A 22472-nucleotide genomic window follows, 5' to 3' on the forward strand; every position below is an offset into this window, starting at 1 on the left:
AGGGAGACATGATCATGCCACAAGGTGCTGAGGTGTAATTTGGGATTTGGGAGGGAAAGCGGGTCCGGGGATACAGAGCTCTTCCCCACAGGCAACATCACCAGCCCTGCTCACAGCACCCTGACACTCCCCTGAAAGCAGCCAAGAGCCCTGGGAGGCTCGGGGTAGTGGGTCCCAAGGGACATCTAGTCATCCCACCACTGAATCCCTGTGGGAGCTGGAAGCTGGTGAGCTGGAAGGTCTCAGGACAGGGACTGCAGGAGTCCCACTGTCCATGGGTGGGCAGCGGGACTCTGCAGGCATCCTCAATCCAGCCTACCTCCAGAACCCCGTTCCTATTCCTACATTTCATTGTTCTCATAGGTGTGATGCTCTTCCCTCCCTGCAGTGACCGACAAAGCCTTCTCCACCTTCATTTGTCTTGGCACTGACTAATGACCAAATGGAAAGTACCCAATCCATCCTCCATCACTAGCCCTGCTCTGCTCTTTCTCTTTTGTCCTTCTCAGGTCTCCTCAGATCCCGTCACCATGGAAATTCCCCCCAAGAGCCCTGACGGGAGTGAGAAATCTCCTCAGTCCAAGGAGCTGCTGACCAGTAACACGGCCAGCACCCTCTGCATCAGCTCCCGGAGCGAGTCTGTCTGGACCAGTGCATCCAGAAGCAAGTGGGATATATACCACAAGCCCGTCATTGTCGTGTCTGTCGGAGCAGCTGTCTTCCTCTTCGGGATGGTCATCACCAGCCTGTCTTGCATCCAAAGCAAGAACAAAAAGGTTTACAAAATGTGTGGCCCAGCTTTCCTATCCTTGGGACTGATGCTCCTCGTTTGCGGCCTTGTCTGGATCCCCATCATCCGGAAGAAGCAGAAGCAGAGACAGAAGTCACAGTTTCTGCAGAGCCTCAAGTCCTTCTTCTTTAATCGCTGAGGGCAGCCCAGGACCTTTGCAGGAAGGTTCCCCTCCCCTCTACCCACCTGTGTTGGTTAGCCATAAAAAGAAACATGTTCTTGTACTCTCCTAGAGGATTTCATCCCAGTAAGTCTCTTCCCTACAGGTGAAATGCACTCTACCAGTCTCCACTGTGAAAATGAACTTTGTATTTCATCCAAGTAATCCCAGAAAAAAAGAGAGGAGGATTTTGCAGCTGAGCCCAGCAAGGCAGGTCCAAGCTCTCTGCTTTGCCCTCCTCTCCAATGAGCAATCCAACGTCATACACTGGGAAAAGCAAAGTTCCTAAGTAGCCTGGCTCCACCCAGTAGCTTCTGCAAGACACATCAGCAGAGAGGAACGAACTGACTCACACCATCCGTGTGAAAAAAGCCGGGTGTGAACATGGCTGACTGCAAACTGCAGATCAGATGTAGAAACTGGGAGGCCAGAGATGGTTCATCCAGAGTCAGCGGAGAGGAGAAGCAGGCCAATGTAGTTCCAGGCCACTTTGTATCAGAGGAGGCCACCACAACAGGCAACACACATCACCAAAGCTTAGGAGGACCAGATGTGACGCCCATGGTCAGGACTTTCCTGTCATTGAGCTATTACGACGGCTGGCTGAGACATGGCTGCAAACTGGAGCTCACTGCTTGCTCGGGGTGGAGCATTCACAAGCTTTATTTATTGCTTCAAAGAGTCAAGGCAAGGAGCAGCATCACAGGGCAGCATTTCTTTGCTTCCCCTGGCAGAGGGTGTTTAAGAAAGGCTGTTCCTCCAGGTCTGCAGAGGCAAAGTTGGTTTGCAGCATCTCTGCATTTGCACTGATGTCTGCCAGAGACACCCATAAACCCGAACCATCAGCCTATTCGTGCGACCAGAATTGAAACACAGGCAAGTGAGACAGTTTCGTTATCTCCACCACTCTGTATTTCTGCCTTTAATAAATGTGTGTCCTGAGGCAGTTCACTGAGGAAGATATGGATCCTTTCTGCATGGTTTTTGCTTTAATCTTATATTTTCAGCAGGCCTGATTTACTTTAAAAGACAAATTTGAAATGCAAATTCTCAATCTGAAGAACTGGTCTCAATCTGGACAGCAAGATCTGGGTTGGTATGAATAAGCCCATAATGTCCAGCTCCTAATTTTGGGTTCAGGCACTGATGAGAGTCTGATTTTTCAGAAGTGCTGATGCAGACTGGATCCCACAGCAGACTTTCATCAGCCCAGTGAGACTGCAGCAGAGCAAGCACTGGCTCAAAGGCCCTGACACCCGCTGCGATATGAGGATGTGGTCGGTGCTGATCAGAAGCAGAAGAGGAACACAGAAGAGGAGACCCCACCAAGCTCCTCTGTAGTCTGCACCTCTGCAGGGAAGCTGAGACAGCCCGTTACTCTTCCAAATGCCATGGCAGGAAAAGAGGCTGGCAGGGGGTGCACTGAGAGAATTTGCAATATGTTCACTCTTTCAAACAGACAGGGTATGGTAACCTCCATCAGCTGCTGATGAGAGGAAGCTCATGTAAGCCCTCAGGTTTCTCTAACACAGTATCCCACGTCTACCAACAGCTCCCAAGGAAAGCTGGAGAAAAGCACAAGGAATGGGGCATGCAGACAATAGTCCTTCTCCTTGGTTTATGGCCACCTCCCAGCTCACAGCAGCTCACAGCTAAGCCAGAGGTTGCTCCAGATCACTGTTTAACAGTCACTGATAGAGCCAACATGCCCAACTCCTTCTGTTTTGCCCGCTTTTTCAAATCAGTTTGCAATTTCAAGCTCTGCAATGTCCTGGAGCCACAATCCCTTCAAGCCCTCTAATTTGCCAGACATGCTGGAAGCTCTGCATAGCATCAGGAGACATGGCAAAAGCAGAGGGTAACAGATCCTGCTGCTCCAGGCCGGCAGGTGCCCAGCAGGTCAGTTAAAAGGGAATGTTCACTGTAGTCAAGGATCATGAAGCTGTAGCTGTGGGAACTGTGCTCGGGGGCAAGAGTTGATTCCCTGTGGGGAAATATTTAACCTCCTCCTGGTCATCTTTGGCTGAACTCGTTTATATCTGAAATCGGTGCCACATTAGCATCTTTGCCTGCAAGTATGGTCCAAGGTGCCCGTGGCCCAAAGCCTTCAAGTGGAAGCATTTTTGCTACCACAATTTGGCTAACACAATTAACCAGGGAGCTCGAGCTCACCTTGGCACTGTTGCCAGGCTCCCACCAGTATGTGACCAAGGCTGACCAGTCCTATGCATCTGGAGATCCCCTCCACCAGTGTTGGGAGAACTTGAGGAGGCAGCTCCCAGCCTGGTGGCTGACATAGCTGGATTATGAGTATTTGAGCAACGCACGTCCCTTTGCCCCAGGCTCAGCCTGGCCCTGAGTTTTGTGTCCTGGGTGGTGCAAACATGCGTGTCGCTGGCCAGCCAGTGCCAGGTTCATGAATGGGGTGTACAAGATGTACGATCTGGCACTGGACCCAGTAAACCTCCATTTGTTCCTCAGCCATTCACCGTGCCATGCAAGGCTTTGCTTGTTTTTGCAATCCTGACTTGGCACTAGGCAGCAGTCTCTATTGATTTAGCTGCAACGGGCAGAGGACACTCACCTGAAATCCTGCGCAGGGGGCAGCTGCAGCCTGAAGAGTAGACAAACGTCAGGACTCGTGAGGGGGAAATCACAGACTAACGTGAAGAACATCACCAGGTCCTGGCTGGCTTCAGCCTGCAGATCTGGTCACAGACAGGTGTCCTAAGGCTGCACAGTCTGGAGAAGGCACCTGGAAATGTTCCCCGCTGCAAACACCTCACTGTGGCAAGAGGCTGCTTGGCCCCGACTCACTGTCCAAAGGGACGCGACAGGAGGACTAGGAGTACCAAATGGCTTGCAGAGAGGGAGCAGGGGTCCTGCTCTCCATGTCTCACTACCAAGGATAAGGAGACGGTCAATGAAATGTTAATATGATAAGAAGTCACTGAGACCAAGAATCTAACGGGATTCCAGCCTGGTCATTTATAACAAGAATATTAGGTTTAATTAAAGCAAAACTTTCCCAAGGGACTTTCACGTTGCTGCTCTGGTCTCATGTCTGTTGTTTTGTGCCTGCTGGTAGAGAAGGGAGGCTGCGTTATAAGGTGTTTGGGATGGATGATGGTGTGGCATCCAGAGGCCACCATGCAGGGGGGCTCACTCAGGACATCGGGAGGAGGAAGAGTGGAGCTGGTGCTGCAGGTTTGTTTGGGTGCTGGCCATGTGCCCTGGGTGAAGGTCTCAGGTCTGCAGATGTGCTCAGTGGACACCTCTGTTGAGGTGTGAGGAGCACATGGGTGGCATGGGAAAGTGCCTGGCAAGAGGATGGAGTCTGCCCAAGTGAGGGTAGAGGCAATAGCCCAGGGATCAGCAAAGCTTGCTGAGAGGAGGAGGGGGGATTTATCAGGTGGATCTTACCATTTGCTGCCCAGATCTGTAGAGAGACAGAGAGGTAAAGAGAGAGAAATGCTAACGGAAGGGAAAGCTAGATTAACAGCTTGAAGATCAACATGCACATGGAAGTCCGGCAACAGAGTGGGAACTCTTCACTTTGTGGCACAGGGTATAAATGCCTGATTGCTGCTGGGAAGTTGGGTGGATTTTGCTTTTCTGCATGCAATGCAAAGAGCTCCCAGCACTGGGAAATACATCGTTCTCCTGAAGTGAGAGAGGCTCAGATGGAGCAACGTAGGGATGCAGGGTATCCTGGAGGCTGTTCACAAGGGTTTCATTAGGAGCTGACATAAAATGTATGCCCTGCTGTGGCCCAGCAAAACCCCCCAGGGCTGCTGAAAAGTGAAATCCTGCCTCTGTGCTGTGGGACCAGTGAACTTCTACATCCTGCCGACATGGGAGGCTGCCGAGGCAGGGGGTATCCGTGGGTTCAAAATGGGTTGATGGGCAACAGATCAAAAAAGAGACAGCAGAAGCAACAGAGAGGGAACATAACAGTGGTGGATACTGGAGAAGTCCATGGGGATCAGATGGCAGCAAGGGCAGGGCTCATGTGCTGTCTCCTCCTGCCACTGCTGGAGACAGCACTGGGCTAGAGGGACCTTTGATCTGATCATAGGGCAATTCATGTCTTTGGGTCATTCCCATCCACCCACAAAGCACTGTTTGACTGCTCCCCAATATTCCTCTCTACTCCCACTGAAGCCTGTTTGAATCCCGGTGTGATGCTTTGGATCAAACCAAAGAAAACCATGTTTTAAGAAAATATCAGGTTATCCAGCAAATATAATTACATCTGGCTCTCACTAAAGCAAGCTTAGATGCGATCTGCTAGCTTCCCCCGTTCTATAAAAAGAACAGGAAATCCATTACAAAATTCATTATCTCTGCAGAGCAGTTCAAAGAGGAAATATTTCTCCTGCATCTCAAAGGTCAGCCCCCAGCAAACCCGCCGAGCAGGCTCTGCTGCCGGATGACGCCCTGCTACAGGGGACCCGCAACAGCTTCTTCATTCCTGGGCTTTACCAAAAGTTAAACCTGCCCAAAGATACTGCACGCCCGTGTTGCATACCTCTCTCTGAGGATGTTAAATTGTGTTTTATCTCACTTTGCATTAACTGGATTCACCCCTGGTGTAATCTGCAGATTTCTGCATCTGCTGCTGGGAATCGCAGTAACGCTAACCCCTCTCCTCTGGGGTATAAATGATTTAACTGTGGAAGGAAGCAGGTGACCACCAGTGTCCGTAAGCACACACATATTCCCCTGAGCACTCCCACCAATCCTTTCTGGAAACACGGCCAAGGGCTCCTGGGCCGCCGGGGCTGATATCCCACGAGTCCCCGCTGGGAAGTCAGCTTCATGCCTGTGTCTGGATATTAGTGTGCACCCTGAAATGCTCTGGTGCTTCCTTGCACCCTAAGGTGCAGATGACATCCCACCAGGATGAATTGCAATCACCCATCCCTTACTCAAAGCCAGCAGCAGCCCTTCCCTTAATGAGCAGTAATGACAGTAATAACTTTCAGAGGACTCTCAATGCTCGCAGTGAGTTTGAAACCCTACAAAAACCCCCAGTCCTTCCTATTTTCACATTAGGTGTTAGGCACGTGGAAATTACCAAACCAGCTCAGACTTGCACCGTGGCACCGCTGAGAAGGGCGCAGGAAAGCTCCGAGAAGCAGATGTGAGCAAACATGCCCCAGCTTTGCCCCTTAACCTTGCTAAGGGAGGATAGGGAATGCTGAAGCGGGGCTTTCTCCCAAACCATGTCAGAGACAGTAAATCTGGTTATTTCTTACTCAGACCTGGTACTGCTGTGACCTGGGTGTTTCCAGGGGAGGAAATGCCTCTGGCTGTGCAGTCGCTCAGAGCTGCCGGGGCAAGTGTGTGCAGTCCCAGCAAGGGCTGGAAGTTTCCCCGTCCTGAGCTGGGTGTTGCAGCAACAAAAGTAGTTGTGTTTTTTCTTCTTTTTTTTTCTTCCATTCAACCGGAATATCAGGTTGCAACAGAAATCATCACCAAAAAGGAAACTGTTTACTCCCAATGCTCTGACCCAGGATATTTAAAGCTCTGCTCCTCCACAAGCAGCAGTGTCGGGGATGGGAAAACTCCTGTTCCTTGCGTTATGGGGTTTGCAGCATCTAGCCCACCATGAACACCGAGGGTTCAGGGGCTTCAGAGATGTCAATCTCCTTCCCAGCCTCTCCTATCAGCATCCCTGGGAAGGAGATACCATGAATCCCAGACTGCTCCGAAGCTGGCTGGTGCAGCCTGGTTTTAACCCAGCCCAAACCCCCAGCCCTGCCACAAACCCCCAAACTGCCAGGGCAGGGGGGGTCCCAGAACACCAGTGAGAAGCTGCTGAAAATGTCTCCCCCACCCCAGTTTTCTTAGTTTTGAGACCTGCTCGGGCCCTGTTAGGGGTTACAAAACTTTCCATCCCTTTCCATGCTGGAGCACCCTGGGGGTGCGGGAGAAGAGCCTGGGGGACCAGCGCTGGCGTGGGCGCTCAGGTCCCCAGCCATGGGTTGGGGTGGGCCACAGTCTGAAACCGCTCTGGCAAGGGCAACTGGGCAATGAGGCAACCGGGCAACCGCACTCTGGGTGACCTGTGTCAACGTAGGGGTGTTGGTTAACCCCTATGGAAGGACGTGGGGGACCCCCAGCCTGGCCAGCGAGCCCTTCCCTGGGAATTCATTTAATTAGGAGCTTCCTTTGAGGCTTGTGAGCCTCAAAGTTCAAACTATCTAGTTTTAAACTCCATTCCTGGGTTGCTCAACCCCTCTCTGGTCCAGCGATAGCCTTTCCAGCATGTGCCAGTCTGCAGCTGCAGGGCTCTGTCAAGGCAGGTGGAGAAATTCATCTCCTCCGTCTCCCCCTTGTCCTCGTGAGCTCTTGCAAGGGGATGCTGCGTTATTTGCAGCCCTGTCATGGTGGCTCAGCAGCCCTGGCTGGAGCCTGCACTCACGTGGGGAGGGAGTACCCAAATACCTATCGGTGTGTCTGTGTCAGTGCAAAGAAAGCCCCTTCCAACGGAATTGCGTAGCCCTTGAGCCCTTGAGCTACAGCACCTCACAACTCTGCAGTGAATGCACACAAGCCAGTAAGGTTCAACCTCTCCTAGATCGATGGGCAGTGATGCCCTGGTGCATCTCTCCTGGTGATGGTTGATCTCTGGAAGGAAGGAGCAGAGCCCTGGAGAGGGTCTGTGGGAGGAGACCGGCCTTCTGCTAGTTTGCCCTGCCAAGTCTTGGTACCTCACATCCCTCTGCAGCTGAAACATGGGCCACCAGTGCCTGTGCCTCCCATGGTGCCCTTGGAGGGGACCGCTGCTCCTGACTGCCCCACGATGCTGCACCGCCAATCAGAATCTCCTGGGCAGCTCTTGTAGATAGTTATTTGTGTTAGGTTTTATAACTTTTTATACTTGACCAGTCCTTGTGGGGTCCTGTTTGCAGCACTTCTCCCATGATTCAGGGCCTGGAAAGTTTTAAAGCCAAAATCCTTGGGACCATTCCTCAGACTGGCAGATTCAGCTCTCATCCTCCAAAGACATAGGTGTGATGAAAGACTGGAATTGTTGGGGTAGGGGGGGTTAACATTAAACTATTTTCTGAAGAAAACCTGATGTACTGCTTGGAGAGACCCTCAATAAGTGTGAGTGGCTATGGGTAGGCAGAGGCAGGGCAGCAACATAGGCTGTCAAGAAAAGAGCTGTCGGAGGAAGCTGTGTCCTACTATCCATCTATCTATCTACCTACCTACCTACCTATCTATCTGTATACGCTCCCCACCGAGATAAAAGTTGATTTTAATCCCTGACCAGTTAAGGCAGCCTGATGCCAATGGGTGCTGTGTGGTTTCAGCCCATGCCAGCCAGCTCTAGAGGCATGTACTGCAGTTGCCTGCAGCATCACCCACCACTGGGACATAGTTTTTCCTCCTCCTGCGGATGGAGAGCAGGTCGGCTCATGGCAGAGGAGGGAGAGGGACTTTCCCCTCCTCTGCTCTTTCCTTCTCACCTTATGCAGAGAATCTGCCTGCTTCTCTTATTCTGGACAAAGCCTCCTGGAGGAGGTCTCAGCCAGGCTTGGCTCTTGCCCAGCCTGCTGTCTCTGTCTTCTCTTTGTGGAAAGGATTATTTCATTGGAAAGTTCTTTCACGTCCTTTGTCCTGGCAAAGTATTAAGCTGAGCACAGGTATCGGAAGGACAAACTGTTTGCAGAGCTGAAAGTAGCTCAGAAAGTCCCTGCTGGATGCAGGCAATGAAAACGGTGGTTCAAGCCCCCAAGACTATCCCTGGACAAGGTACAAAACAAGGAGGAAGGGAGGGAGATGGGAGCTTGGGTCTTCCACACTTGGTTACACCCTGGAAGCATCAAGCTGGGGGGATTTTAGGGAATATGCAGCTCCGGAGTATGTCCTGACTGATTTGGGATCCAGGAGGGGCCAAAGGACTTAGAAGGGCATCCCATGTGTCTGTGTATGTGTGTCCCTATGGGACAGTTGGTATTTTGGGGACAGAGTGTCCCCCCACCTGGGGAGAAGCTCCTCATGGTTGTGGGCTCTTGATGTATAGCTGAGATAGTAGAGACCAACAGCCCCAGAGCTGATGCTGGCACATCACAGGGATGGCTTAAGACAGCGGGCTGGGCTCCCTGCATGCCTTTACTGGCTCCAAGGGCAGTAGGAGCCATAAATCCTGACTGGTGCATAATCAACAGCATCCTCTGCTCTGCTGGGAAAATCAGCGATTACTACTGAGCCAGGCCGTACATGTAAATGAGAAGCAGGTCACCAGGCTTGCCCTATGAAAGGCACTGGGCGTGCGTGGCACTGCCTCTGCTACAGCAAGACTCAGTGGCATCTCAGCCTGAGGAACCGAGCCACTGGACCAGTGATGGACCCTGATGGCTCCCAGTTGAAATCCGCGCTGGGAAAAGCTGCAGCCCCTCCCTCTGCCCAGTGGTGATAATTGACTCTGGCTTTACCTAGTGGTTACAGCCATCATTTAGTGCACGAGTTCCCCCCTCTGCTTGGTGGGGAGGGGGGGTCTGTCTGGTTTTTCTGGCTGCTGTGGGTGCTTCCCCAACCCCAGCTGAATCTGCAAGGTTTGGGGGTATGAGATGTTGAATGTGAGGTCTGGTCTGCACCCCGCCTGTCCCCATGCCTGGACCAGCCCTCAGGGTCCCACGTTGGGCTGCTGCACCCATGGGTTATGCCAAATTTTGCTCAGTGCTTGGGGTTGGGTTAAGCTACCAACCCTCTGTGCAGCTCTGCTTGCCTTCCACCCTCAAATGCAGCCTAAACCTGGGTCTTTGAACTCCAGTGTAGGGAAGGGATGGCTGGAAACCGCAGGCCAGTATAACCAGCACTGCCAGCATATTCCTCAGCTGTACCGACCTCAGCTAGACACGTCTGTTTGTCGGTCACTCATGCTGGGGAAGGAGCTGCTGCCCAAGGCAAGCAGCGCTGCGCGTGGCCGATTGCATCAGGTCGGTGCAGGAGCGGGCAGATAAGCTGTCCCCGGGGCACTGCTGCTGGGAGCACCCATCAGCCCTTTGGCTGCTCACAGTGCAGGTGTGAGTCTAAGCCAGCTCTCGCCTGCTAAATCTGTTGCAATGGTTTTACAGCGGTGCCTGCCAGCACCAGCGGATCCTGCCGTGCAGGTCAGACCCTGGCACTGCCGCTCCCCCACTCCCGCCATGCAGCTCTCCCAGAGGAGACTGCACAGGAGCATCTCCAGCTGCTGGCAGCTCCTGGGGAGCATTTGCAGATCTCGCAGAAAAGCTTTCAACAGCCACGTACCCACCAAAACCATGTGCCAGCCAGAGCTCAATGATGTTCACAGCACGAAGTTGGGCAGGGGGTGCTTGATCCCCCCTGTACTGCGGTCTGGGTGGGCTGAGCTCCCCCAGGCCAGGGATGTGAAGGGCTCTGCAAAGTGTGGGAGTTTCTTTCAGCAGAGGGGAGCATGTGTTAACCGTCACATGCCGGGATGCTTTGAAAAGTTGTCCTCTGTGGAATGCTTTCCAGGGGATCAGCATCACCAGCCAGGGCTCAGCAAGGAAGGAGCGCAGGGGGAAGGAGCCTTTCCTAAATCGGTGTTATTCCTGTCAGCCATGATGTCTGGGCTCCTTTCCCAGATGTATGAAGAGGTACAATCACTCAGTATCTATCAATCAGTGTCTTTTGGGGGGTAGGGAGGGGTGTGCTGTTTTTACCATTCCTCCCCAGGGAGATGTCCTGAGAGTTCAATATAAATTGCTCTGAGCTTTCATTCGGTCAAGGAAGCTCTTCCTACACTCAAACTTGGGAGGAGAGCACTTGGAGAGCAGCTTCGCTCCTGTAGCCGTGAGTCCCACAGCTGAGACCCAATCCCAAAATGCTCTGACCCTGCCTGGAGCTGCTGGCCCTTGAAGGAAAGGCACACTCCCTTGTGCCACAGAAGGGAGTTTGCTAAAGCTGAGCTCATCTGCATTTGCGGCAGCTTGAGCCATTCACCATCACAGGTACAGCCAGCATTGAGCCGTGGAGCTGTGGCTGGAGATCACCGTGCATGAACTGTCCCTGGGCTGCTCGGTCAAGCAGCACTGTGCTGCCCATCTGTTTTCGTCTCATCCTCAGGCAGATATTTCATAAAAGCCCAGCCCATGCTACAGGGAGTTACCCAGGTTTCACTACAGGACAAACTTTTTGAAGGTTCCTTCTTGGGTTTGTCTCCACATGCTGCAGTTAAGTAAATATTGACTGACTCCTGCTAGCCAAAGATTTTGTCATCACTTCCATTTGCCTGCTCAAATTTTTGCTGCTGCCGACTAATATGTAACTTGGGGAAGCAACATTCATTGTTCCCTGTGAAGAACTGGTTCGCTCTTGCCACATACTTCTGCAAACCTGTTCTGGGCCAGCTCCAGGAACAAGTGTTTTCCGCTAACATCATCTTTCCAGTTACGGCAGAACTGGGCTAGAAAAAGGCAGAAGAGGTAGGCAGAATTTTCTGCTCTTTTTTAAGTATCTTTGGAGCAAAATGCAACTGTTTGCAGTTTTCTGAGCCATTAATTGGAGGTGAATGAACTTCTGAAAACCTTTGGGTTCCTTCCCAACCCAGGGAGTGACTTTGTTTAGCATGTCACATTCCCTTTCAGGCTATCATGGGCAAATCGCTGCTCTCACGCACTGCTTGGCAGGGCTTAGCAACACTGAAATGCATCCAGATGAAAACCCTGCCTCCTACAGAGCAAATCCAAGCTGGGCTGCTGATGCCCTCCTGAAGGGCGATACAGGGCGCTCGCCTTGCAACATCTGGCTCATGAAAACCAGAGGCTGTAGTGGAGGGAAGCTTGAAGAAAGCTTTGTCTGCAGTGGTAAATATTGCCCAGGCCCCAGAGCTCCCCTGGAGGGACACCAGATGTGTGGGACAGGCCATCCCACCACACAGCGACTCCTCCAGAGGGACAGGAGTTGCCACAGCTATTCCAGCCTCTGGAGTGGGGTCAGTGATTCCCAGTTTCTGCGTTGCAACAGCCTCCACAAGTTTTCTTGCTCTTTTTTTCATTCCTGGGCTGCCCCAGGCAGGGGATGCAGGCCAGGAGAAGGCTTCTTCGTCTGGTTTGGTGAGATCAAGGTGGCACCAGCCTTTTGCAGTGTGGGGCTGGGCAGGTCTGGATTAATCCGAGCTCCTTGCATCAGACCCATCTTCCTTCTAGCTGTTTGCTTTTGGAGGGTGTCGCTGGTCTGAGGGAGATTCCTGGGGTGATGCCTGCTCTGCCTCATGTGGCTAATGTATCTCGGGGTCAGAGACCAGCCTAGAAAGGACAGAAAAGTCTCGAAGCATCTTCTGGAGCTCTCTTACTACACTAAAAACTGTCTGTCTAATCCCCTGGAAGAACTCCCTGAAATTCAGTGAACAGAAGATAAAGACTCAGAAAAAAAAAAGGAAATGGGAACTGGATACAGCTGTGGGAGCAAGAGGGAACATAGAAAAGGTCCTTCCTTTCAGAGGGTGGTGAGGCTCAGGCTCATCAGAAAACTGGCCGGAGCAGCTCCATCATTGTCAACGCTAAACTTCAGGCGGGTTCATCAAGATGTGGCGGAACTAGGGAGCAAAGAGCTGCAAACATCTTTTTCCATCTTCTGTCCACCTCCACAATCACTGCAGTCCATTGAAAGAAGACTACAGAAAAACCCAACGGGCTGCCCAACAGCAAGCCAGGCGCTGGGCACGGCTCTGAGCCCCGTGTCACCTGTGGCAGGACAGGGGTAAGGGAAGACCACCGGTGTACAAGCAAGTCCAGCCTGAACCCAGGGTTCAGGGGCTTGGGGAAGCTCTGGCAGCTGAGCTCTGGGTGACTCCCCAGCTCACGTCCCCGGGAAGCTGCAGGCGCTAAGAAGACCTCTAGGAACTGAAGGCTGGGTTTGTGAGCGAGCGATTTTTGTGGCTGAGCTCTCAGGAAGGCAGATTTCAGAGGGTGTTTCGTGCAAATGGAGTGATTAGATCCTGAAAGAAGCTGTGCCCCAGCACTTCCCTCCAGCCTGCTGGTAATTAAGCCAGGGTTGATCCTGGGCTGGCAAAGAGCAGATTGTCCCCCAGGCCCCGGAGGGTGATAATGCACAAAGAAGAGATTAGTTATTTATTTCTGTATTTAAAAGCCTTAATTGTTCAGACACAGGGTGGAGAAAAAATCTCCTGGAACAGGCAGATCCTTGCGATTGGGAAGGAACAGCACACCCTGGAATAGATGGTTTGCACAGCACTGTCTGCCACGTGTTTGCAAGCGGAGCCTGGATAAGGTTAGGAGAGAGGACCACGGGGTCATGCTGGGCAGCCTCCTCTGCCGTGTGCTTGCCGTTTGTGAGATGCACACTGTGGGTGGCAGGCGGCATGGTGACTTTTAGCACCTGGGATTCCCTGGGCAGCAGAGGAAACACTCAGACAAGGTAGGTAATGTCCCCCGTTGCCTCCAGCCATCACCCCACCCATGGCAGAGCGGTGGCTGGGCTGCCCGGGTGGCAGACGCGTCCTGAGTGTCCTGGGTTTGGCAAAGAGATGGGGGAGGACCTGCTGGTGCAACCCCTGGCATCCCCTGGAGCTAAGGCCATTTCCAGCAGGTACTTGCAGCTGGGCACTGCTCCAGTCCTTGACGTTGACCTCATGCCCAACAGTCCTGTCCCAAGGTTTGACATCCTCTGCATGACCAAGAGATGGGGCAGGCAGCTGCCAGCCCACAGGCCATGCAGTGCTCGTGTCTTGGGCTGGCTTTCCCAGAGCCAAGGGCTCCCCAGATGCTCCACCTCCCCCAGACTTTCCCTATTTGCCAAGCATGCACAGACCAGAGAGGCAGGAGAGGAAAGATGTGCCCAGTGTCACACAGCAACTTTGGAGCAGGAAGCGTCAGTCCTGGGTCCCACAAAGCAATACTGGCTGCTCTGGGAAATTCCGCCTTATTCGGTGATTCATCACTAACTTGCTGGGTTCCCATTTTTGGGATGGGCGATGACATAGGTTGTCTGATTTGTGGCTTTCCAGCAAAACCTGCTTTTTGGAGGTGTTGAAAGGGAGACGTATTTTTGACACTCTGGACAAATTCCTGTGCCTCAGTTTACCTATTAAAGAGAGGGGAACACTGCAATGCTTCCAGGCTGTCACCAGGATGTCACAGCCAGTGTTCTGCAGACTTTGCTGGGATCCTCACCTGGCGGATGCTGCTTAAAAGTGACACGAGACCCCTTGGGCTTCCAAATTGAAGGAGCTTGGCCCATCCGCGGGATGGGTCAGGACCAGACTTGCACCTTTTAGGCAGGCTGGGTGTGATGCACTTACACCCAGGCCGATCACAGGGTATCCCAGTGGCAGATCCCTTCCCTGGAGGGCTCACACACGCTGTGCAGAGAAACACACCCCTGGGATCCGCTCCAGGACAGGCAGAGGCAGGTCGATGGCAGGGCCATGAAACGGTTAAAGCAGTATCGTGTGCTCCCTCCTGATTGTTCTGCAAGGTGTGTTGTGACATTTGTACTTCCTCCTGGCAGCCAGCAAGCAGAGGCGGTGAGGGAGAGACTGCGGGGATGCTGCCGGCCCCTCCGCCCCCGCCCTGAGGGTCTCTGCTGGGGGGCTCCACCATGACCTTCTTCAAGCTCATCGGCCGCTGTGCTGTGATACTCCTCCTGGCTGTGCTGTGCGATGTGATCGGGCTGATCATCCTCTTCCTGGGAATTTTTGCTCCGCTAAGCTCCTGGGACTTCTTCGTTTACTTGGGAGCTCTGCTGCTCGCCTCCAGCCTCGTCTTCTGGGTCTTCTGGTACACATTCAACATCGAGGTCCCCTTTAGGGAGCTAGGTTTTAACTAACCCGCAGCTCAAGCAAAGCTGAAATGGAAACTTGCACTTGGAGGAGCAACGTGACATGCTGGAAAGATCCAAAGCATCATCCAGTTGGTGAAGAGCATCCGAAACGACCAAAGGGAAGGGCCTGCTGGTCCTCGCAGCATTGCCCAGCCAGATGGACCCTCAGGGGAAAGGTACCTACAGCTCAGCTTGCACAGGGATGCTTTGCTAGTGTTGGGGAAAGCAGAGGTCTTGGCAAGGCAGCCAGACCTTCCTGCTGGTGATAGCCACTCTTCAGGAATAATATTAAATTTTAAAATGCTCTGGAATGGATTAATGATGGACAGGAACTTTGTTTTGATGAGATGAGCCTGTCTGAACAAATCTGGGGAGGGGGATTTTGGTAGAAATTGGAGGTGGCTAGTATCTGGGGTTTATTTCCTCAGTTCTTCCCATCAGACAATGCTGTGAGCTGCGGGTCCTGGAGAGCCGCTGCTCTCTCGTGACAGCTTTTGGCAGCGGAGGGCCAGGGAGAGTGAGCAGTATCCCAGCAATACAGCCTGGGCAAATAGAGAAAGTCAATAAGAATAATCCAGATCCAGGCTGTCACTTGACACCAAAACCTCTGTGTAAATGGCATGTGAGTGAGCAAACCCGGCTGCTCGTTGGCATACCCCCATCATACCAGTGTGCGCTGAGGGGCTGCCCAGGTTGGGAACGTATTTGCAGCAAGGTAATGGCGAACAGTGAAAAACCAAGTGAGGGTTGTGCCACCAAGGTACCAGTATGATGCCCCGTACACAGCCCGGTGACAAATGCTGAGTACACAGAAACTCGGTACAAAGTGCCATGTTTGCACACTGGCTTTGAGATTATGCTTTCTTAATCTCAGGCTGGTCTAGAACATGCCTGGTTTGTTTGGCAGTCGCCCAACGGGCAAAAGGATCAGGCAGCGCGGACCTTGGTCAGGTTCTGCAACCTGGTCCTACAACACATGAGCAGGAGGGACCCATACATTGAGCATCAGCCCCTGCATTGCATGGAGGGGCTGGTGGTGACATGGAAACATCCAGGTCAGCCAAGACCTGCTAGAAAGGGCTTGGTTTTGGCCTCACCTATGAGCAGCAACACCATTGCAAAGCCTAATGGAGGTGGAAATGTCCGCATGTCGGGAGAGCACCGCTGCACGGATGGCATCCTGCCCCCTTCCCACCATCCCAAGGGGATATTCTTCCCTGTCAGGGTGCTGGCAAGGCTGGTGGAGCCAATTAGCCTGAGTTAATGAGCAGCCCCACAGTGCTTAAAGCTGCAGAGTACATGACAAAAGGATGATGACAGTAGGAGGATGCCCCAGCCAGGAGCCAAGCGTGCACCCTTGTACCAAGAGTCAACCCTCCCCCCAAGGAGCTAATGGTTTTATAACAGTACATGAGACAAAGAGAAGGCAGAGATGACATATGGATGAGTATTCAGCCAGGCCAGTGCCCCCAGGCATATACCTCCCAGTGCATAATGCAGGAAGATTGCCAAACGACATGATCCCCATCCGCGAGTCACTCGAGGGAGATTTCCTTGCACAGTTTTTTTATAAAGCTTCCCACAAACAGTGAGAAACTTTTTTTTATTATTATTTACTGATTTTTCTTTATTTCTTATCTTGTTGACAGCGACCATAAGTGGCAGCCAGGAATTTTTCTTGACTCTCCCGGGAGCATGGAAGCTGCAGTGTGAGTCACAGTGTTTTACAGTCCTACACCGACCAGGATGCCTGGACCAGCAGTTCAGCTTTACCCTCCACCATGGGTGCTTTTCCACCCATGTGCCCTTGGGACTACCTCCTTCAAGAATTTCCTTGATGCACCTCCAGATAAGAACCTGTAACAAGCATTAGTTGGATACTGCAGCTATATATAAGGAAGAGCCGCAGTAACCAACACCCTCCTTTATTTGCTCTGGGATTTTTAATTGCTAATGCTAAGCCTGTTCAATCCAGCCTGTAGAACTTGGCTGAGAGCTTTGTCACCATTCAATGTCTGTCCCTTGTGGGGTGCGTGCTTGGGTGCGTCGCTCAGGGACAACGCCCAGGGAGCTGGTGGCATCGCCCAGGGAACCCAGGGGGAAATGGGTGCAAGGTACCTCCTGCCTCCCGGGCCAGTGGGCCAGACCGCTCCTGAATGATGCCTCTTGGGGGGCAAAGTCTCTGCCAGTGCCTGACATTGGATGACCCGGTGCACATTGCCAGCACATGGCTGGGGGAAAGCTTTGGGGTGATGAGGGGTGAAGGGTGATGCTCACAGCCAGGAAAGTGCTGTCAGCCCTGTGCCCACACCTCCTGGCATGCACCGATGAGGCTGTGTCCAGCTCCATGGAGGAGCAGAGGCCTCCAATGCACCCCACCACACACCAGCTCTGGGTCAGTCCCAGCGTTGCATTTCCAGGGTGTTGCAGATCCCAGGACCCTGCATTCCCCGTGGAGTGTTCCTGCTTGCACTTTTTCCCCTCTCCAGTTCATGTGTGCTGTCTGATAGTGACCCAACTCACATGGCTCCAGGCAGGGCAAGCACCATTGCCCAGCGGGATGCACGTGGTGCACAAGACAAACCCAAATACATCTCTGTATTTGTATGTGTGCACAAGGTGCCTTCAGCACCCTCCACCTCCTCCAGGCAGCTGGCACGGAGGGTCACAGGCACAGGCAGGACATGGTGGCTTCAATCTCCCCGGTGCATGGATAGAAGCAATTAGCCAGGCCCAGCGACCAGAGGGAAAACATTCCACTCATAGTGTGTGCCCATGGCAGGGCATTGTGGGATTTCTCTCGCCTCTCTGTCCCACCTTCTCCCATGGTGGGCACCCATGAGCCTGCACACCCCAGCACCTCCAGAGCACCAGCTCTGATGGTCTCCAATGTCCCTTTCCATCCCAGGGACACGGGTCCTTCCTTCTTCTGCTGTCCTCAAACCACACTGGCTGGAGCAGAGTTCATCCCTGCCAGAGCCAGTCTCACCAACGGCAGGATAAGCATGAGTGAAGCACATGTGAGTCCCTGTCCCTTGGAGGCTCAGTTCTGTGCAGCACTGGGAGAGCTGGCCCAAGCCCAGCACGTTATTGACCCAAGAGCTTATCTTTCACTGTTGGGTTTTTGTGGTTTTGTACTTGGTCTGTTTGCTCCGAGCTGCTGGGGGTGTTTCAAAGCCATGGGCACAGCATAGCCCCGTGGCTATGGCACAGTGCCCGTGAATGCAGGGCACTGGGAACCACCAGCCTTCCTCCACTCCTTGACCAGTCTGTGCTCCCCAAGTCACCCCACTGACCTGAACAGCGTGTCACCAAAAAACAGCACCTTCCAGCTTTTCCTGCCCTGATACTTTAACCCCGAAATGCTGTGGAAGTGCATGCCAGGAGTCCTTTTTCACAACTCGTGCATGGCCTCAGGAGTCTGGATCCCTTATACCTCTTCTTCTGTATGGCACCACAGCCACAGCATCCCCCATCCTGCACCAGGGGAGGCACCAGGGGGAATATCAGCCTCGAGGATGTCAAGTGTTTGCTTGTGTGTCTAGAACTTCAAGGGGAAAAAAATCCTCCTTTTGAGACCAAATATTAGCAGCCTTACTCATACCCTGGGCTGATCCTGAATATCACTGGGCAGGCCACAGTGCCCAGCTCAGAAGCTGACATGGCTGCATGCATGGGCACCCCAGACATCATGGACATCCTCTTTGTCATCCAGGCAGCAGTCTGCTGGTGCTTCTGTATCAGATCTGGCTGGTGGTCAATGGTCCCCTGAGTCCCAGTGTTTTGATTTTAGATGTCTTTATTGGAGAGATCTTGAATTTCTTAGATATCATCAAGGTCCGTTAAAGTATTTGCATCTCTTTTCACTGTCTATTTATAAGGAAACAGAAAAGGACCAGAGCGTGAATGTAAGGAGCAAGCAGGTGAAGAGGAGTAGCACCAAACAAGGACTCTGTTGTGCTACTCTTGCAAATCCATCACTGAAAATACAGATAGAGCTGGCTATACTGATCTGCTGAGCGCGTTGTTACCACTCTGGGCACAAGTACTCAAGGCACCCCTTGAACGGTGGATACCCTTTTCGTATCCTCTCTAAGCACATCACACTCCTACCCACTGACATTGTCTCAGAGGGCCCAACACAAGCAACCTGGTAGCAGCGGAGCCACTGCAAGCTGTCCTGACTGTGGACCTGGTGCAGATCGGCAGGATCCGGCTGACAGGCTGGACCAGTTCTGCAAACCTCACCACACGGATGTGAAGAACTGGTTCAACAGGGCTCACAGCTGGAGAGACTGCCTGAGGCGCATCTGACTCCCCAGCTTGGGGACCTCCTCTTTACATTGGTGCACTCAATGGGAGAGGGAGAGAGAGACAACAAAAATAAAACAGGATAGAGGGTTTCCTAGGCAAAATCCAGCTGCTGGCTGGATAGAAGTCTGAGGTACATTTTACCCAATCTCACCAAGGTCCAAGGCGCTCTCTAAGTGGCACATAATGAAATACTCAGAAGATCTTGGTTCAAAGAACTACTGGAGCTGTGGACAGTTGCAAAGGCCAGTAAAGGATTTAGTGCTTCAGCTGTCAAACTGGTGGTGGCTCAACATGGAAACATACTTCCCGTCTGACTCAAAATACAGATCTCAGGTGGGAGAAGAGGAGACCAAAAGACCCATATCTCCATCCTCCTGCGTTCCTGATGCTGTGTTCAGCTAACCATAAAGACACTTGTGTAGGATGGAAGCACATATAACACCTATCAAATAGGTCATTCAGCACTTTCCATTACAGGTGCCTCTTTTCAGTTGTTTACAACCTTACCAAAATTTATTTCTTTGTGATTTCCCATCCTGGAGAATCTGCCTCAGAGATGAAGTTTGGTGTTTCCCTTGGTCCTTCACTCTGGAGACTGGCTGACAGAAGAGTGCTGGCACTCAGGGACTTCTCTGTTGGTCAAGACACACTCTGCTAAATGGGCTCAACATGGAGATGCATTGACCTAATGTGGGAGAGAGCTCCCCCACCATTCCATAGACTTTCCTGCAGTGATGAAGATGTGATTTGGGCCCAGTGTGTGCATGCTGCTTGCATTCAGTCCATCTCCATCAGCCATTTCATGCAGACTTAAAGAGGCCCCAAGGAGAGCACACAGAGAACAAAACACTTGGGTCTCCAAAGGGAGGGCTGAGCTGGGGATGCCAATCTTCACTGCTGCCCAGACAACAGCATGGACCAGGTAACACTTTATGGGTGATATCAGGCCTTTGCTGGCCTTAGTGGACTTAATTTTAGCACCTTGGGCAAGAGCAATGGCAGTGGGGTTTGTGGGCAAGTTGTTCATCGTGGGAACTATTGATAGGGGGGGGGGTTAGCAGCTCTTCTCTGTCTCTAGTTCCCATGGCATGAGACTGGTGGCAGGGCTGGCATCTCAGACTCTGCCATGAGGAGGCAACTGGTGCCCCCTGTAGCCATCTAACCACCCTGTCTTCCCACCCTGTTGAAGGAAGGCTCCCTGCTCAACTCCACGGATGTGCTGTGCAGGTCCCACAGCCTCAAAGCATTGAAATAGCTTACATTTGAAACTTAGGCCTATTTGGGGCTTAATCCTGTCCCAGGTAGAACAGAGACCTCCTCCCAGTTCCCCAGAACATCAGTCAGAGAGTCATCACACTAAGGGATGCCATTAAGCATGTCAAGCATGGTACAAGGGTACAAGGCTGCCTTCTGGGAATGCGAAGAGGAGCAGAGCCTGTGCTGGGGTGTTTTGCAGTGTTCTGTTTTGTTCTGGGGGAACTGTTTTGGTGCCACCTTTCTGGGACTTTTTTATTAAAGTTGCTACCCTCCTTTTCAAAGCTGTTTGCTTACTGTGGGGTAAAGTGGGAACCTCTGGCTGCGGCAAGTCTGTTGAAGAAGAGCTCTTACACAAGGGAGAATGAGAGCTGGAAAACATGGTAGCGCATGTGGGATAAATCGTAGAGTCAGAACATCAGTGGCAAACATCATCTTTAACCCTTCTCCGGCAATATGGAGAGACCCCCTCCTGTGCAAGTAAGCTTTTGTTAAAAAAAGATCTTTAAAAAACACAGGCACTGCTGGCTCCTCTGCATTTGCAGTCAGTGCGGCAGTGGGCCCTCCAGAGGTCATTAATTAATTCTTTTTCCTTTAAAGATAAAATCATATTGAGATTTTTGCAAACTCCCATGACTCTAGAAGCAGGGACTTTTAGAAACCAGCAGTTATCAGGAGATCACTGGCCATAACCCTGAGATAAGCAACTGAAACATCTCTGCAAATGACTGCCCTCTTCCCCTGGCAGGAGCCGACCTTCTCCAGGGCAGCCTGCCAGCGTGAAGCCAGATATCCATCCATGGCTGATCAAGGAAGGAGCCAGCCTGCAGCCAGGAATTTTATCAAATAAAGGGTCTGGGGAAATTCTGAACTGACCCCAGTACTTACAGGGCCTTCACACTTCACCCATGGGCAGAGCCAGCCTTGCTCGGAGCCAAGAGGTAGGGTTTGAAAAGGGACCTGACAGGGGACCCAGGCCAGAGACCACAAACTCCTCCTGCACATTTGGACCTGCACAGCACCTTGTACCCAGGTGCTGGGGGGAATAACAAGCAGGGATTGTACATCTTGGAGTAACTGGTTCTCCCAGACTGCACAAACCCTTCTGCAGCAATCCCTGCCTCTCCCTGTGCAGCTGCATCCACACTCCTGGAGCTCATGGTCTGGAGGGAGCAGGATGTCTGGTCCTGCAGGCAGTCCCTGACATAGCCATGGCAGCTCTCTTTCACCCTGGTCCCAGCACAGCTGATGAGCTGGAGGGAGTAGGCTCTGAACTGGCATTTAATCCTCACTGCAGCTGCCCAGCCATGGAGGTGCCCGGGGCTGATGGATGGGGGGGGATGCAGCAGGCTGAGCAGCTCCACCACCCTCTGCACACCGGGCCAGCACTGACATCACCCTCAGACCATTTCCTTACACTCTCCAGGGCCAGGCACTGCCTTGCTACTTGCAGGCTCATTTTTCTGTCCCCACCCAGTGCTACTGCAGTTCAGTTGCTGGTATTGGTCACGCTCAGGCCGTGCAGCACCTCCAGACACAGCACAGTCAAAGGATCCCGATGCCTGCCCCGTTTTCCTGCTCTTCTAGCGAAGCAATGCCCATTCGAGCAGCGGGGACATGACCAGACCTGCACTAGCTGGGGGAATCAGCAATCCCACGTGGGGAATCAGCAATCCCACGTGGGGAATCAGCAATCCCACGTAGGGAATCCTGGAGAGACAGGCTCCAGGGTCCGCTGCTGCAGGAGCTCCCTTGCTTATTCCCCCACTGTCGCTGGGTAGCAGGAGGGCTCTGTTCGACAGGTCCCCGTGAAGGACCATGGCACACTGCTTTGCAATGTCACAGATGTTTTCGTAGGCACGCGGGAGCGTGCACGCCTGCCTGCTGCAGACAGAGGCACCAGCAGCCGGAGGCTCGTGTCTTGGTATGTCTTCTGCCTGTGTTGAGACAAACCAAGGTCTGGGTTTGCCAGGGAGCTCAGTCATGGGGACCCCAGTACTTTGGCTGGGCTGAAATGAAGCTACTGCTGGGATCTGAGCTGCAGACCCCTGGAAATGACAAACAGCCCCTAAGGGCAGTTCAGACCTTTTATGCCTCTCCTTGCTCTCCCGGTGCTGTGGAAAGTGGGGGCAACTAAAAATATCCCAA

The 22472-nt window shown here is 52.5% G+C and overlaps 1 protein-coding gene across 1 annotated transcript; it reads left to right on the forward strand.

The window, feature by feature from the left end:
- The first annotated feature begins 518 nt into the window (after positions 1-518).
- Positions 519-929, forward strand: PIRT (phosphoinositide interacting regulator of transient receptor potential channels). The gene has a single exon (XM_075170141.1). It carries the CDS (start codon positions 531-533, stop codon positions 927-929), a length of 399 nt encoding a protein of 132 aa, XP_075026242.1. The 5' UTR covers positions 519-530.
- The last annotated feature ends 21543 nt before the right edge of the window (positions 930-22472 follow it).

The sequence above is a fragment of the Calonectris borealis genome, chromosome 20 (genome assembly GCF_964195595.1).
Source record: "Calonectris borealis chromosome 20, bCalBor7.hap1.2, whole genome shotgun sequence".
NCBI lineage: Eukaryota > Metazoa > Chordata > Aves > Procellariiformes > Procellariidae > Calonectris > Calonectris borealis.